The 13287-nt window shown below is 36.8% G+C and overlaps 1 protein-coding gene across 1 annotated transcript in view; it reads left to right on the forward strand.

The window, feature by feature from the left end:
- Window positions 1-13287, forward strand: part of UBE2G1 (ubiquitin conjugating enzyme E2 G1) — a 101511-nt gene that overhangs the window by 73615 nt on the left and 14609 nt on the right. The window contains exons 3-4 of the mRNA XM_059046822.2: window positions 5290-5387; window positions 10483-10661. Of these exons, the coding sequence (XP_058902805.1) occupies window positions 5290-5387; window positions 10483-10661 (277 nt within the window). The remainder of the gene's footprint in view (window positions 1-5289; window positions 5388-10482; window positions 10662-13287) is intronic.

The following is a 13287-nucleotide window of genomic DNA, read 5'->3' on the forward strand; positions in this document are numbered from 1 at the left end:
TTGTTTTTACAGCCCTCAAAAAAGAGGTTTATGATTTATTGAGTTTAGGCCATCCCTTTTAGAGACTTCCTATTTAGAATGGTTGCAAAAATAAAGCAGTATACTGACATTTACATTACTCATTCATTTAGTTTCCAAATGTTTTTTCAGCACTCTTAATGCTAGATGCTAGGAGCATGACCTTGAATTAGCTGATAGTCACTGCTCCCAAAGAGGCTAGTTACAGTTTAGTCGGCAAGACAGCTCATTGCATAGTTATTTGAGGACAGCCATGATGGAGGGAGGCATCAGGTGTTGTGAGAACTAGTTGGTAGCTTGGCAGGTTATGAGTGTGTCAGGGAATTTTTCCCAGAGGAAGAGATGTCTGAAGTGGGAACTGAAGAGTTAGTAACTGTAATAGTTAGTACGCTTTTTGCTACAAGCAACAGAAATTGGATTTTAGCTGGCTTAGAAAATAAGGATTTTTTTAAAAAAAATAAAATTATTTATTTATTTTTGGCTGCATTGGGTCTTTGTTGCTGCGCGTGGGCTTTCTCTAGTTGCAGTGAGCGGGGGCTACTCTTCCTTGCAGTGCGTGGGCTTCTCATTGTGGTGGCTTCTCTTGTTTTGGAGCACGGGCTCTTGGCGCGCCGGCTTCGGTAGTTGTGGCACACGGGCTCAGTAGTTGTGGCTCGCAGTCTCTCGAGCTCAGGCTCAATAGTTGTGGCGCACGGGCTTAGTTGCTCTGCGGCATGTGGGATCTTCTCGGACCAGAGCTTGAACCCGTGTCCCCTGCATTGGCAGGCAGATTCCTAACTGCTGTGCCACCAGGGAAGCCCCCTCTTGAGGCTTTCTTTCTATGAAAAACATTCTGAAACTGGTGTGACATGCCTGCTATTTTCAGACTAATGATTATCAAGTAGTGTGGCTAGCTGCCCATATCCACGGCAAGAAAAATGTCAGGTAGGATGGCAGTAGGTTTTTAAAGAAACTTTAGGAGACATGGGTAGCACCATGTAATCATAAATCTTAAAAATTTGTATGAGGGAATGGTGAGTGTATACCTTTCCTGTATCTCTTATTCTCTTTTTCATCACTAATGGCTAGCGTGCTCAAGAAGTATGCTTTATTTTGTTTCCTACCTCTGGCAATGATGTGAAGAATCTGGAGAATCTTGAGATTATATGTATTTTGTAGTATTGCCTTACCTTGAGTGGGTATGGAGAATGAAGAGGCGGCTAACTAAGCTCTCTGATTAAGATTCTTTTACACTAACAACATTCTTCCGCAATTCTCTTTAAAACTTAGAGGCGCAAGCCATATATTCCGTAATGAAATTTTGGAGGGAATGAACCTGCCTGCATGGCTTAGAGATTGATTGATCAGTGGCAGTGCCGTGCCAGTTACCATTGAGTGCTTAAGAACGTGAGTTTTGGAGACAGTCTTTGTTTAGCTCCCTGAGTCCACCACTGTTATCTATGTGACTTTAAACAGTTATTTAAACTTTGTCTTGTTTCATTTCTAGGGTAAAACCCAATGCCTAGAAAGAGTTCAGAATGTTCAACATTCTGTTGTTTGTAATAGCAAAAGAAAGCGGAAGCAAACATTTTGATTGTAATAGAAAAATTGTGGCATTTAAAAACGAATAAACAGGAGACAGATAGTAACAGGAATATATAAAAGAACAGTGTTGAGCAAAATTTCAGATGGCAGCATATGGTATATCATTTAAATAAGTAAATATGGCAGAATGATAGGATCTGACAAAGTAGAATGATAGGATCTGATACTTGAAAGATTTTTATAATTTTAATACAAAAACGGTAAGGGAAGCCTAATAGAAGAAACTTGAACTAGGCCTAGATTTCTCAACCTTTTCAAATGTGAAACTATTGGTTTCATACCTCTTTTTAACATCATGCTAGTAATTATACTATTAATATCTGTGAAGAGAATGTATAATGGGAGGGAAGGTATTTTTAATTCATTGATGCTTTTCATAAACTTTCATTTTGTTCATCATAGTAGATCTTTATATAATTGAAAAACAGTGAATATGTGACATTTTAATATTTAGTTTACTATGTTTTGTACTCTTTCAGTGTTTTGAGTTTTTTGCTAACTTGGCTGTTCACTGTTCACAAGAAGTTTGTGCCCATAAGTTGGGACTACTGAACTAGGCTTTTAAAAATAACAAGTAGGATTTTCACAGGTATTAGAGAAGTGAAAGATTCCACCTGTAGGAGAAAAACTGTAAGGAACTGCATGATTAGTTTAGAATGGGTGAGGACATTGCAGACAGAGTTAAAATTGTGTACTTTAAACTTTTAAGGATAGTCGTATTAAAATTTAAAGATTGAAAATAATTTAATAGACGAAGGCAATTTTTCATGATAGGAATTCCAATCAGTTAATATAAAGCTTTTTTAAAAAAATTATTTTACTTATTTATTTTTGGCTTTGTTAGGTCTTTGTTGTGTGGGCTTTCTCTAGTTGCAGCGAGTGGAGGCTACTCTTCTTTGAGGTGTGCGGGCTTCTCATTGAGGTGGCTTCTCTTGTGGAGCACGGGTTCTAGGCTCATGGGCTTCAATAGTTGTGGCACGTGGGCTCAGTAGTTGTGGCTCATGGGCTTAGTTGTTTTGCAGCATGTGGGATCTTCCTGGACCAGGGCTCGAACCCATGTCTTCTGCATTGGCAGGTGGATTCTTAACCACTACGCCACCAGGGAAGCCCCTAATATAAAACTTTTAAGTAGATCTGATATCAGTCAGAACTCAGGGACCCAGAAAAGCTAACTTAGTATCAGGGAATAGTCTTACCAGTGGGATAAAGTACATGGGCTTTGTGGTAGCTGTTTTGATGTTCTTTTACATAGATTCTTGGCTATTTTCTGTATTTGTGGCTCTCAAAGTGTTTTTGTTTTTGTTTTTTTTAAACCACAACCCATAATCAGAAATATTTTACATCATGACCCAGTGTATACTTAAGACACTTTAATGAATAGAAAGAAACATGCATGTAGATTTTATGACTGAAACAAACTAGATTTTATAACTGAAACAAACTATTTGTGATAAGTGCCCATGTTTTTTTCTGTTTTTATTTGTTTATAAAGAAAACTGGTTAGTGACTCACTTAATTAGCTTTGCAGCCCCAGTTTGAAAAACTAGTTCATAGAATTAATATGTCCTAAGGCCAGTTTTGGCACTACTTTATCCAGCTGGGGTAACATAGTCCGAGAAGGTAGACTTACCTCTTAACAGTGTAATGTGCTCTTTACAACTGCTGTTCTAGTCTCCATTTCCCTCAAGTCTTTGTGTTTTTTCCCTTCAATAGATAGTCTCATAAATTAGGAAAATTAAAACCATAAGGCAGGCATAAAATTTTGTCAGCTTTCTTCCTTTTTACCCCTGGATATCTGTACTACATTCATTCTGTTTTCTTCCTGTGCAAAAGGAAAGGATATTCTTTCTTGTTCTTGGTAAGCCCTTTACTACCCTTATTTTCTTTCTTCTAATTTCTCATATACTCTGTTTTGAGATTTTTAAAATCGAGGTTACTTTTTATACTCCTAATCTAGTGGCCTTTCCTAAGTATTCAGAAGTATTTGGTGTTAATGATCTACCTTTCTTTGTTTAACTCCCCTCTCCCCTCATCTTGCTTTTATGATTAGAAAAAGGCAGTAAGAGTTAATACTTGCTTGTGGTTAAAAATTCATGGTATATCAAAATGTACAAAGCAGAAAGTAAAAAAATCTCATAATCTTGTGCTTCAAAGTTAATTAAACATTATTATTATATATTGGTGTCATGTTTCCAGACATTTTTCTATTTGTATACAAACGTACCCTCACTTTTTCTTCATAAAGGCAAATGAGCTTATTCTATAGATTAAAAAAAAAAATTAACAATAATTGCTCATATCATTCCAGTATTACTGGTATTTTTCTTGATATTTTCCTCTGACTCTAGAACGGTAAGTGCCATAAATCAGTGACCTCTAATGTCTTGTTCCCTGCTGTATTCTTTTACATACAACGGTGCCTCCCATAGGTAGATAATCATTATCTATTTGTTTAATGAATGAAAACCATTTAATGAGCTGAGGATTCCATTTCTCACTGGTCTGAAACAAACACAGTCAGATGACCCTGCTCTGATGGGGTGTACACCTTACAATAAGAGAATCAGAGGTGTGAATTGCTTTCACAATAAAGAAATGAAAAGAGGTCCGTGTAATATAGGGACACAGTGGCTAGTTAAGATTGGGTAGTCAAGTAAAATCTTTCTCAAGAGGTAACATTTAAGCTGAGTTCTGAATATGACAAAGGGAGAACAGTGCTTCAAACAGAGGAGACAGCTAGTACCCAAGGACACAAGTCAGGAACTTTGTCATTTTTGCCCCATAAGGCTGACTTTTTTTCATTGGTTTTCTTTAACAATGACTTATGTTGTTTTGACAGTTGTTCAGGAACAGTTCCTAAGCAAATGACAGTGCTCTGCACTGCCTTAACACAACAGTCACAGCCACATGTGCCTATTAGAATTAAACAAGATTAAAAATTCGTTCCTTAGTTGTACTAGCCATATTATTGATACAAGTGGTTGGTGGCTAACATATTGGCCAGCATAACTATAGACCATCTCTAGTGTGTGAAAGTTCTGTTGCACAGCCCTACTTTGGAAAGTCACCCGATTCTAAACGCCTTGAGAGACTTTATGCTTGTTCACTGCGGTACTCCCAGTGTCTGACACGTAAAGACTGAATAAATATTTGTTAAATGATAAGATGAATAAATGGATGGATGGATTGAAGGTCAGCACAGCTGTTCCCAGAGAGGGAATAAGAAAATGCATAAGCTCTCAGATGAGAAAAAGCTTGTTGTGTTTGAAGAACAGAAAGAAGACTGGCTGGAACGAGAGAGAAGAGTGGAAGATTGAGATCAACGTAGAGAGAAATTGGCAAGTTGACCCTGATAGGCAATGTTAAACTTAACTTTTAAATTTTGTTTTAAGTGCAGTGGGAAGAGTTTAAAAGGTTTGTAGCACAGCAGTCGTGTAATCTGATCTGGATGGCTTTTTTAAAAGCTGTTTCTTTCATTTTACTGTTTTTTGAGAGTTTAATAAGGTGGTAGGTATGACAGTTTATTAAACTGGATATTTGAGTAAAGTAAACTGCTTGAAATCCAGATTATTTATTTTGTTTATAGTGTTAGCACTAGCATCCTTGTTTTATGTTTGTTTTAATAATTTTCTTATTTATAAGCAGGAACTTATAGGCAAGAACTTGTTTTTGTTTTTGTATTTTCAGTGAAGGTGGTGTTTTTAAGGCTCATCTCACTTTCCCAAAAGATTATCCCCTTCGGCCTCCTAAAATGAAATTCATTACAGAAATCTGGCACCCAAATGGTAAGTTTATCTAGTTTTACTCTTACCTTTGCAAGTATGATGGCCTGTCACTGAAGTTTTCAAGGTCAATAAGGAAGATGTAGTTCTCAATGAAATTGCGTTGGAATTTTTGTACTAAGTTTGTTGTGTTTGTTATGCACGTGGGCTTGGATTTAGATTCCTTAGAAGAGGAGTGACAGAGATCACATGGGAAAAAAATCTTTATTTATTTACTTACTTACTTAGTTTTCAGCTCGTTTTGAGACTCATGATGTTCCTAACTAGAGGCAGGGTTGGTGGGTGATATTCAGCATTAATAGAGCTCTTATAATTGAGGAGATAATTTCCAAGGTATTAGGTGACTCATTGGCTATTACAAAAAGCACAGAAGTAATTAAACCTGGATTTTTAATTTCTATTTTCTCATTTTAGCTCCTAGACTATGGACAACACTTAACTTTTAATGTATATTCTTAGCTGTCAAAAAGGAATGTCTTACCTACTTCATAAGGTGATTGATAGGATCAAATGAGATACAATACTGTGTGTTTAAACCTTCAAAAGTATCCAGTACTGCTGTGCATAAAATGGTGACATTGACTTTTTACCCAAAGATGTACTACCATTTAAAATTCACTTTGTGAGCCAAAGGTTAGGCTAGATAAACTATGTGTATACAGTCTCCCTGAACTTTTGGCCTTGTTTTGTATGATAGAGCTTGCAAGAATTTCTTTCCTAAGTATTTTGACTATCAGTGTTTTGTAATCAAAGTTGTCTTTTTAGACAGTTACACTAATCTGCATTCTACTTCTCATAGTCCAGACTTTCAGTTGCAAGGAATAGAAACCCTTATATGTTAGTTGAAGCAAAAATCAGTGAGGGTAACGGATGCATGAATAAACCAAGGCTTTGTTTCAAGGAAGTGTAATAGCACTCAGTGACTTGAAAAAGAGATGAGTCTTACTTAGGAGAGACTAGACTGGCAAATGGAAAAAACCATTGGGAACTAAGGAAGCCACCATATTTCATCACATCTAAGATAGCGGTGATCACAAAAGACATAGTTATTTTTTGCACTAGGAAGAAGGGAGAAAAATAATTTCTTTCTGGTAGAACACATTAGCGATAGTCATATGGAGGCACAAATTGACCACATCTGCCTTTTGGATGTTCTTTCATTTCTTCCTAGCCTTTTGGCAGTTTCTCCTGCCTTCTCTTGAATTATTTGATGTGTAATAGTCAATCATTTTGCACCTATTTCAAAGGAAAATGTAACAAAGTTTCTGAATGTTGTCTCTACCACAAATTAGCTATATTACTGTAGGTAAAACCTCTTGAACCTTAGGTTCTCTATCTGTGAGAATTATATGAGAGAATATATGTAAGCAGTACATGGAACCTCTGTTAAGAGGAACAATAGCAATGGCCTCCGTAGTTGAAGAGGGCAACTGAAATGAGTGTTTATTTTCTTTGTTTTTTAAGGTTGAAGGGATTGTTGGTTTGCAGGTTATAAGGGAGAAGGCATTAGAGAGTGAAGTAATTAAGACTTGATTTGAGAGAAGGGATGCTTTGTGAAGAAAGGATACCCAAGGAGGCAACAGGCCAGGGATGGCAGGTTCAGAAGGAGCTAGACTTAGAAAGGGGAGTGAGAGTGGTCTGCAATGGGAACGAGAGGGAAAACCAGCATTTGAGCTTCTGCTAGGTGCTGGAGATACAAAGATGATAGAGTTATGGTCTTTCTGTAAGGATATTATGGTATGTGTAAGGGAAAGAGCGACATAAATTTAATGGTGAAACAGAGACAACAGTGATGTTATAAAGGTGTTTGGTAGCATAGAAAAGGGAGTCAGGGAATGATGGAGAATGTGATTCTTAAATAGAATTTTGAATATGTATCTTTAGTCATGGAGACTCAGTAGTTTTAAAGCTGTATAATAGGTTCATCATGACTATATTTATCATCATGACTATATTTATGTCTAGAAAGTTTATACTCACGGGGGAAGGTTTGGAAGGGAAAACCAGACAAAATAGCTAGGAGATAGAGGATTTTATCAATTGCTAGTGGGTATGGCATTTCTTTCTATGGTGATGAATGTATTGTAAAATTGATTGTGGTGATGGTTATACAACTCTTTAAACATACTAGAAACCATTAAATTGTGTACTTCAAATACATGAATTATATCTCAAAAGCTGTTTTATTAAAAATTATTATATGGTAAAGTCATACAAGTTATTTGTATGACTTAGATGCATTCAATTTGGGACTTGTTTTCTGGAGGTGCAGTTGCCATAACCACTTAGGTGATTAAAGAAAACTAGTCAAGGCTCAGCAGTGAGCTTAGGGCCTTGGAAGTTACTGACATCAAGATGACAGGTAACATATATCAAATCATCATGTGGTATACCTTAACACAACATTTTATGTCAATTATATCTTAATAAAGCTGGCCGGGGGGGGGGATGGTGGGTAACACTGTGATATAATGAATGGTTTAATTTACTTAGGGAAAAGATGATTAATTTTGGAGATTAGGATAACATCAAAAGTCAGACCAAGGAAAAGGGAAAAAAGAAAGTGATTGAGAGAATGGCTTCAAGAACCAGGGAAAGGAAGTGTGCCCACGGAAGTAAGAGAGGAAAACGTGTCCAGGAAGGTGTCCTCAACAGTATCAGTTGTTTTGGGCCCAGAAGGGTTGACTTTAAAAGTACCCAGGAGAATATGTTCTCCCAATCACTTTGTGAGAATAGTCATAGCATCCTGTTTGGAAGCAGAAGACAGTTTCCCATAAGGCAGAAAAGAGAGTACCCAAGTGATGGGTAAATAGAGAAGACGAGGGGAAGTCAGATTTTCCTAATTTTAGAGCACAGCTTCAAGAGAAGGGAGATAGCTTGAAAGGGTATGCATGGTTCAGGTAGTTTAGTTTCAAGATGGAAGAAGAGCTGTGTTTTCTTTTCAGTCATTGATGCTGAGACTGTTGGCTAGCTACTTATGGGGAAATTGATTTAGAAATTTACTTCACACCAAACAGCAAAGTGAATTAAAACTCTAAATGGAATAAAAAGTTTCAGGTGATTTTTTAAAATAGTGAATATTATTTTCTGGGTGTTAGGAACAAGAAATTTCTAGTTTCAAAAGCAATAAATATTGGAAGACTATAAGAGGAAAGAGAAATGGTAACTAAATTCAGTATGGGATTCTTAAATGAATCTTGTGTCAGATAATAAGGCCAGCTATTAAAAAACATTATTGGGGTATTGAAATGAAAGAAAAAAAATAACAGGCAAAAATTAAACAAGGAAAATTAAGAAGCAGTTTGGCAAGAAGAAAACTAAACATTGAGTACATAAATGAGTAAAGGATATGAACAGACATTTGACTAAAGAGGAAATACATAAAGTTTCTGTACATGGAAAAATTTAGCCCCTAAAAGTATTTTAAACTAGATTTCAGTTGTGAAATTTAAAAATTTTTCAATAAAGAAAAATCTTAGTTTTATTGCCTTGTCACTCAGAATTATCAGCTCATATCTTGCATTTTTAAAGTGTAATTTGGTAATAGGTATAAGCATAAAAACCTCTTTCTAAGAAACTAAACTGTATGTTTAAAATGAAATGACACAAGGTTAAAAAAATTTAAAGGTGCTAAATTATGATAATTTTTATAAAAGGAAAATGGGTCTTAAATAGATTCTCTCTGATAGAATTCTATACAAACATTTGATGTTAAATGTTCTCAAAGAATGACTTCCTCAAAGAAAAAATTTTAAGTGATAAGTGAGGAAAATATCTTAATACTGTGTAAGCATTTTCTGTTCAACTTTATAGTGCTGTTACAAGTTTTGCTGTTGTTATTCTTGCCTCTTGATCTAGTTAGTTATTTCATTTTAGTTAAGAGATTTTACTAGGAGGTGTAGGTGAGTTGGGAAAAGGAACCTTAATTGCAGAACAGCTCATATACAAGACATTGAAGGCATGGGTCTTGAATGTTGCATTCACTGCTGAACTCCAAGTCAGGTGGTGGGCGCCTGGCACACAGCACACGTTCAAGAAGCATTTATCGTAGAGCCACAGTGCACACGAACTTTGACTCTGGTTAACCAGAGTTTATAACAGCAGGGGAGTGCTTGAGTTAGGAGATGAAAAGTAGGCTTTAACATTATACCTATCATAAATTTGTTGGACTTTAGGTAGGAAGTCAGGGATGAAATATACGTAAATAGTGTCATTGGTTATTTATAGGGTTTGGAAATTTGGTTAAAAAATTTTTAACCAAAATTTTATACTTTTCTGTCTTTTCTAACATTTCTCCAATAAGTATGCTTTTTGCAATAGGGAACATTTCACTGTAGAAGATTAGTGAATGTTATGATTTTGATAGTTTCCTAATAGGGAATATTTCTGTGATGTAAATGTGGATTAGGACCCCTCTACCCCTTTTGATCAACAGTTAATTTGGTTTGGATTTTAAAACCATTTTATAGATTAGGGGCCTAATGAATATCACTTATGTTAATGAATTTTCACTAGCAATATGACATGTTCCTTTTGTGGATTTGAGTATACTTTTTCCCTGAAAATATAATTTTGCCTTTATGTGATTTTAAAAGTATATTATCATGTTACCTTTTATTTTTTTCTTAGGAAAGTCTCTAGACCTTTGACTATTAACAATTTCAATCAATAAGTTAGTGGGGAAACTAGGAATTCATTATCTAGAAACTCAGTTCTGGTGTTTGGACCATATACTTTCTACAAATGAAGAACAGATTCAATAGATGCCATTTCTTCATTTCATTGTATTTATTACGTGTAAGTGCTAGGCACCATCTACATACTAGGTGTCTTGAAATTTTGCACAAATGAAAAAGGTAGCTTACATTCCTTTTGGGTTTGTCAGGTGGATCCTACTTGGTACAATCTTTGGTCTTCCTAAAAGGTTAACAGGTTCCATTTTGGAAATTAATTTCTGTATCTTTTTAATGGTACAGTGGTATTGAATTTTATACAGATGCCATGGGAATCGGGACCATGTTTATTATAATATGTATTTTATGTATAGCCAAATTATTTTAAATATTTAAAACAGTAATCTTAATCTCTAATTTTGCAGTTGATAAAAATGGTGATGTATGCATTTCTATTCTTCACGAGCCCGGAGAAGATAAATATGGTTATGAAAAGCCAGAGGAGCGCTGGCTGCCTATTCACACCGTGGAAACCATCATGATTAGTGTCATTTCTATGCTGGCAGACCCTAATGGAGACTCACCTGCTAATGTTGATGCTGCGGTAAGGTGGTCACATGCACACATCTCCCCTCCCGTTTAATTAAACTTGATTAGAACTATAGTAGCTTTATAAGTATATATGTGTGGGTATGTATCGGTATGTTTTTATTCATTTAATTTTTTCATGAATCTGTACAGAGATAAGTAAGACATAACTAAGCTTTACCCCTAAATATTTGTACCTGCATCTATTAAGAATAAGGACACTAGGGACTTCCCTGGTGGCACAGTGGTTAAGAATCCTCCTGCCAATGCAGGGGACATGGGTTTGAGCCCTGGTCCGGGAAGATCCCACACGCTGCGGACCAGCTAAGCCCATGTGCCACAACTACTGAAGCCCGCGCGCCTAGAGCCTGTGCTCTGCAACAAGAGAATCCACCTCAGTGAGAAGCCTGTGCACCACAATGAAGAGTAGCCTGTGCTCGTCGCAACTAGAGAAAGCCTGCGAGCAGCAACAAAGACCCAACGCACCCCCCCCCCCAAAAATAATAAATTTAAAAAAAAAAGGAATAAGGACACTATCCTATATAACTATAAAACAGCTGTCATACCTATGAGAACTTATTATCAAGTCCCTAGTAGTAGTAGGTCCATGTTATTATTCCCAAGCTTTTATTTTTAAAACTTTTAGACCTACAAAATGTTGCATTAGTTAAATAAACACCCCTATACCCTACACATATAGGTTCACAAATGTGGAGATTTTACAATGTTATCATTATCATTATTATTATTTGCTAAACTAAGAATACTTTACAGATCTTTATGTTTAAGTATATACTTAAATACTTCAAAATGTATCTCCTAAGAACAAAATGGGTGGGCGGCAGAATCCAGAATTTTAGGAACCCACATTACTTTTTAAAAATTAGTTAATTATTTTCGGCTGTGTTGGGTCTTCGTTGCTATACGAGTGCTTTCTCTAGTTGTGTTGAGTGGGGGCTACTCTTCATTGTAGTGCTCGGGCTTCTCATTGTGGTGGCATCTCTTGTTGTGGAGCACAGGCTCTAGGCGTGTGGGCGTCAGTAGTTGTGGCACTCGGGCTCAGTAATTGTGGCACATTCGCTTAGTTGCTCCGCGGCATGTGGGATCTTCTGGACCAGGGCTTGAACCCATGTCCCCTGCATTGGCAGGCGGATTCTTAACCACTGCGCCACCAGGGAAGTCCTCACGTTACATTTTGTATTCGTTTTATTTATTTTTTACTTACTTTTTTATTTTTAATTTTGTAAAGGGTGGTGTTTCTTACCATTTTATTGTAGGTTTCTCATTTTTATATTATTGTTTTTATTTTCATTTTTTTGGTGTTCTTTTCTTTTTTATAAAAATTATTTTATTTATTTGTTAACTTTTTTTGGCTGCACTGCACTCCACGGCATGTGGGATCTTAGTTCCCTGACCAGGGATGATTGAACCTATGCCCCCTGCAGTGGAAGCATGGAGTCTTTTTTTTTTTTTTTTTTTTTTTTTTTCCGTTCGCGGGCCTCTCACTGTTGTGGCCTCTCCTGTTGCGGAGCACAGGCTCCGGATGCGTGGGCTCAGTGGCCATGGCTCACGGGCCCAGCTGCTCCGCGGCATGTGGGATCTTCCTGGACCGGGGCATGAACCCGTATCACCTGCATCGGCAGGCGGACTCCCAACCACTGTGCCACCAGGGAAGTCCCGAAGTGTGGAGTCTTAACCACTGGACCGCCACGGAAGTCCTGTATTCATGTTTTATTAGTCTCCTTTAATCTAGAATAATCCTAGTTCCTCAGCCGTCTATCCTTCTTTAATAATCCTTTTGTTCTAATTCTTATTCTTGGAAACTTTGTTAGTATATGTGAAAGCTGGGAGGCTAAATTCACCTTTTTTTCTTGTTATTTCAAACCTGCATTAAAAACTTGGGTGAAATCTTACATATAGAAAAACACTACATATAATAACCCCCTTTCAAATCTCTGGCTTTGAATTTAGTAATTGAATTGGCGTAAACACTGGCAGAAAACCATTCTAACTTCTAATAAGTCAAGTATCAGTCCACACAACATAAGGGGCACATGTGTGCAGAATTGGTTCCACTCGAGTGTGTGAGTAATAAGCCAGATGTTAAAACTAAGAGTGAAAAAAAAACAAAAAACTAAGAGTGAGCTGGAGGAAGAGGGGTACCATTTAAATGCCGGAAGAAGTAATTACTTTCGGTACCAATACCCACACTAGCAGCTCTAATTCTAGTGGTCTTCAGTGTATTTATATAAAATCTATATATCATCATTATTATTTTAGGAAGGTATTAAAATTTTGGATGTAGGTAGGAGGAAAGGCCAAGCATTGAGTCATACAGACTTTCTGTCAAACTCTTTTCAGCCCCACTTCATTTATTTATTTGTTTGTTTGGCTGCTCCAGGTCTTAGTTGGCGGTATGTGAGATCTTAAGTTGCAGCATGCAGGATCTTTAGTTGTGGCATGTGGGATCTTAGTTGCAGCATGCAGGATCTAGTTTCATGACCAGAGATCTAACCCGAGCCCCCTGCATTGAGAGCGTGAAGTCTTAGCCACTGGACCACCAGAGAAGTCCCTCAGCCCCACATCTTTTTTAAATATTTATTTATTTATTTATTTGGCTGCACTGGGTCTTCTTTAGCTGT

Source organism: Kogia breviceps, chromosome 19 (genome assembly GCF_026419965.1).
Source record: "Kogia breviceps isolate mKogBre1 chromosome 19, mKogBre1 haplotype 1, whole genome shotgun sequence".
In the NCBI taxonomy this organism is placed as follows: Eukaryota; Metazoa; Chordata; class Mammalia; order Artiodactyla; family Physeteridae; genus Kogia; species Kogia breviceps.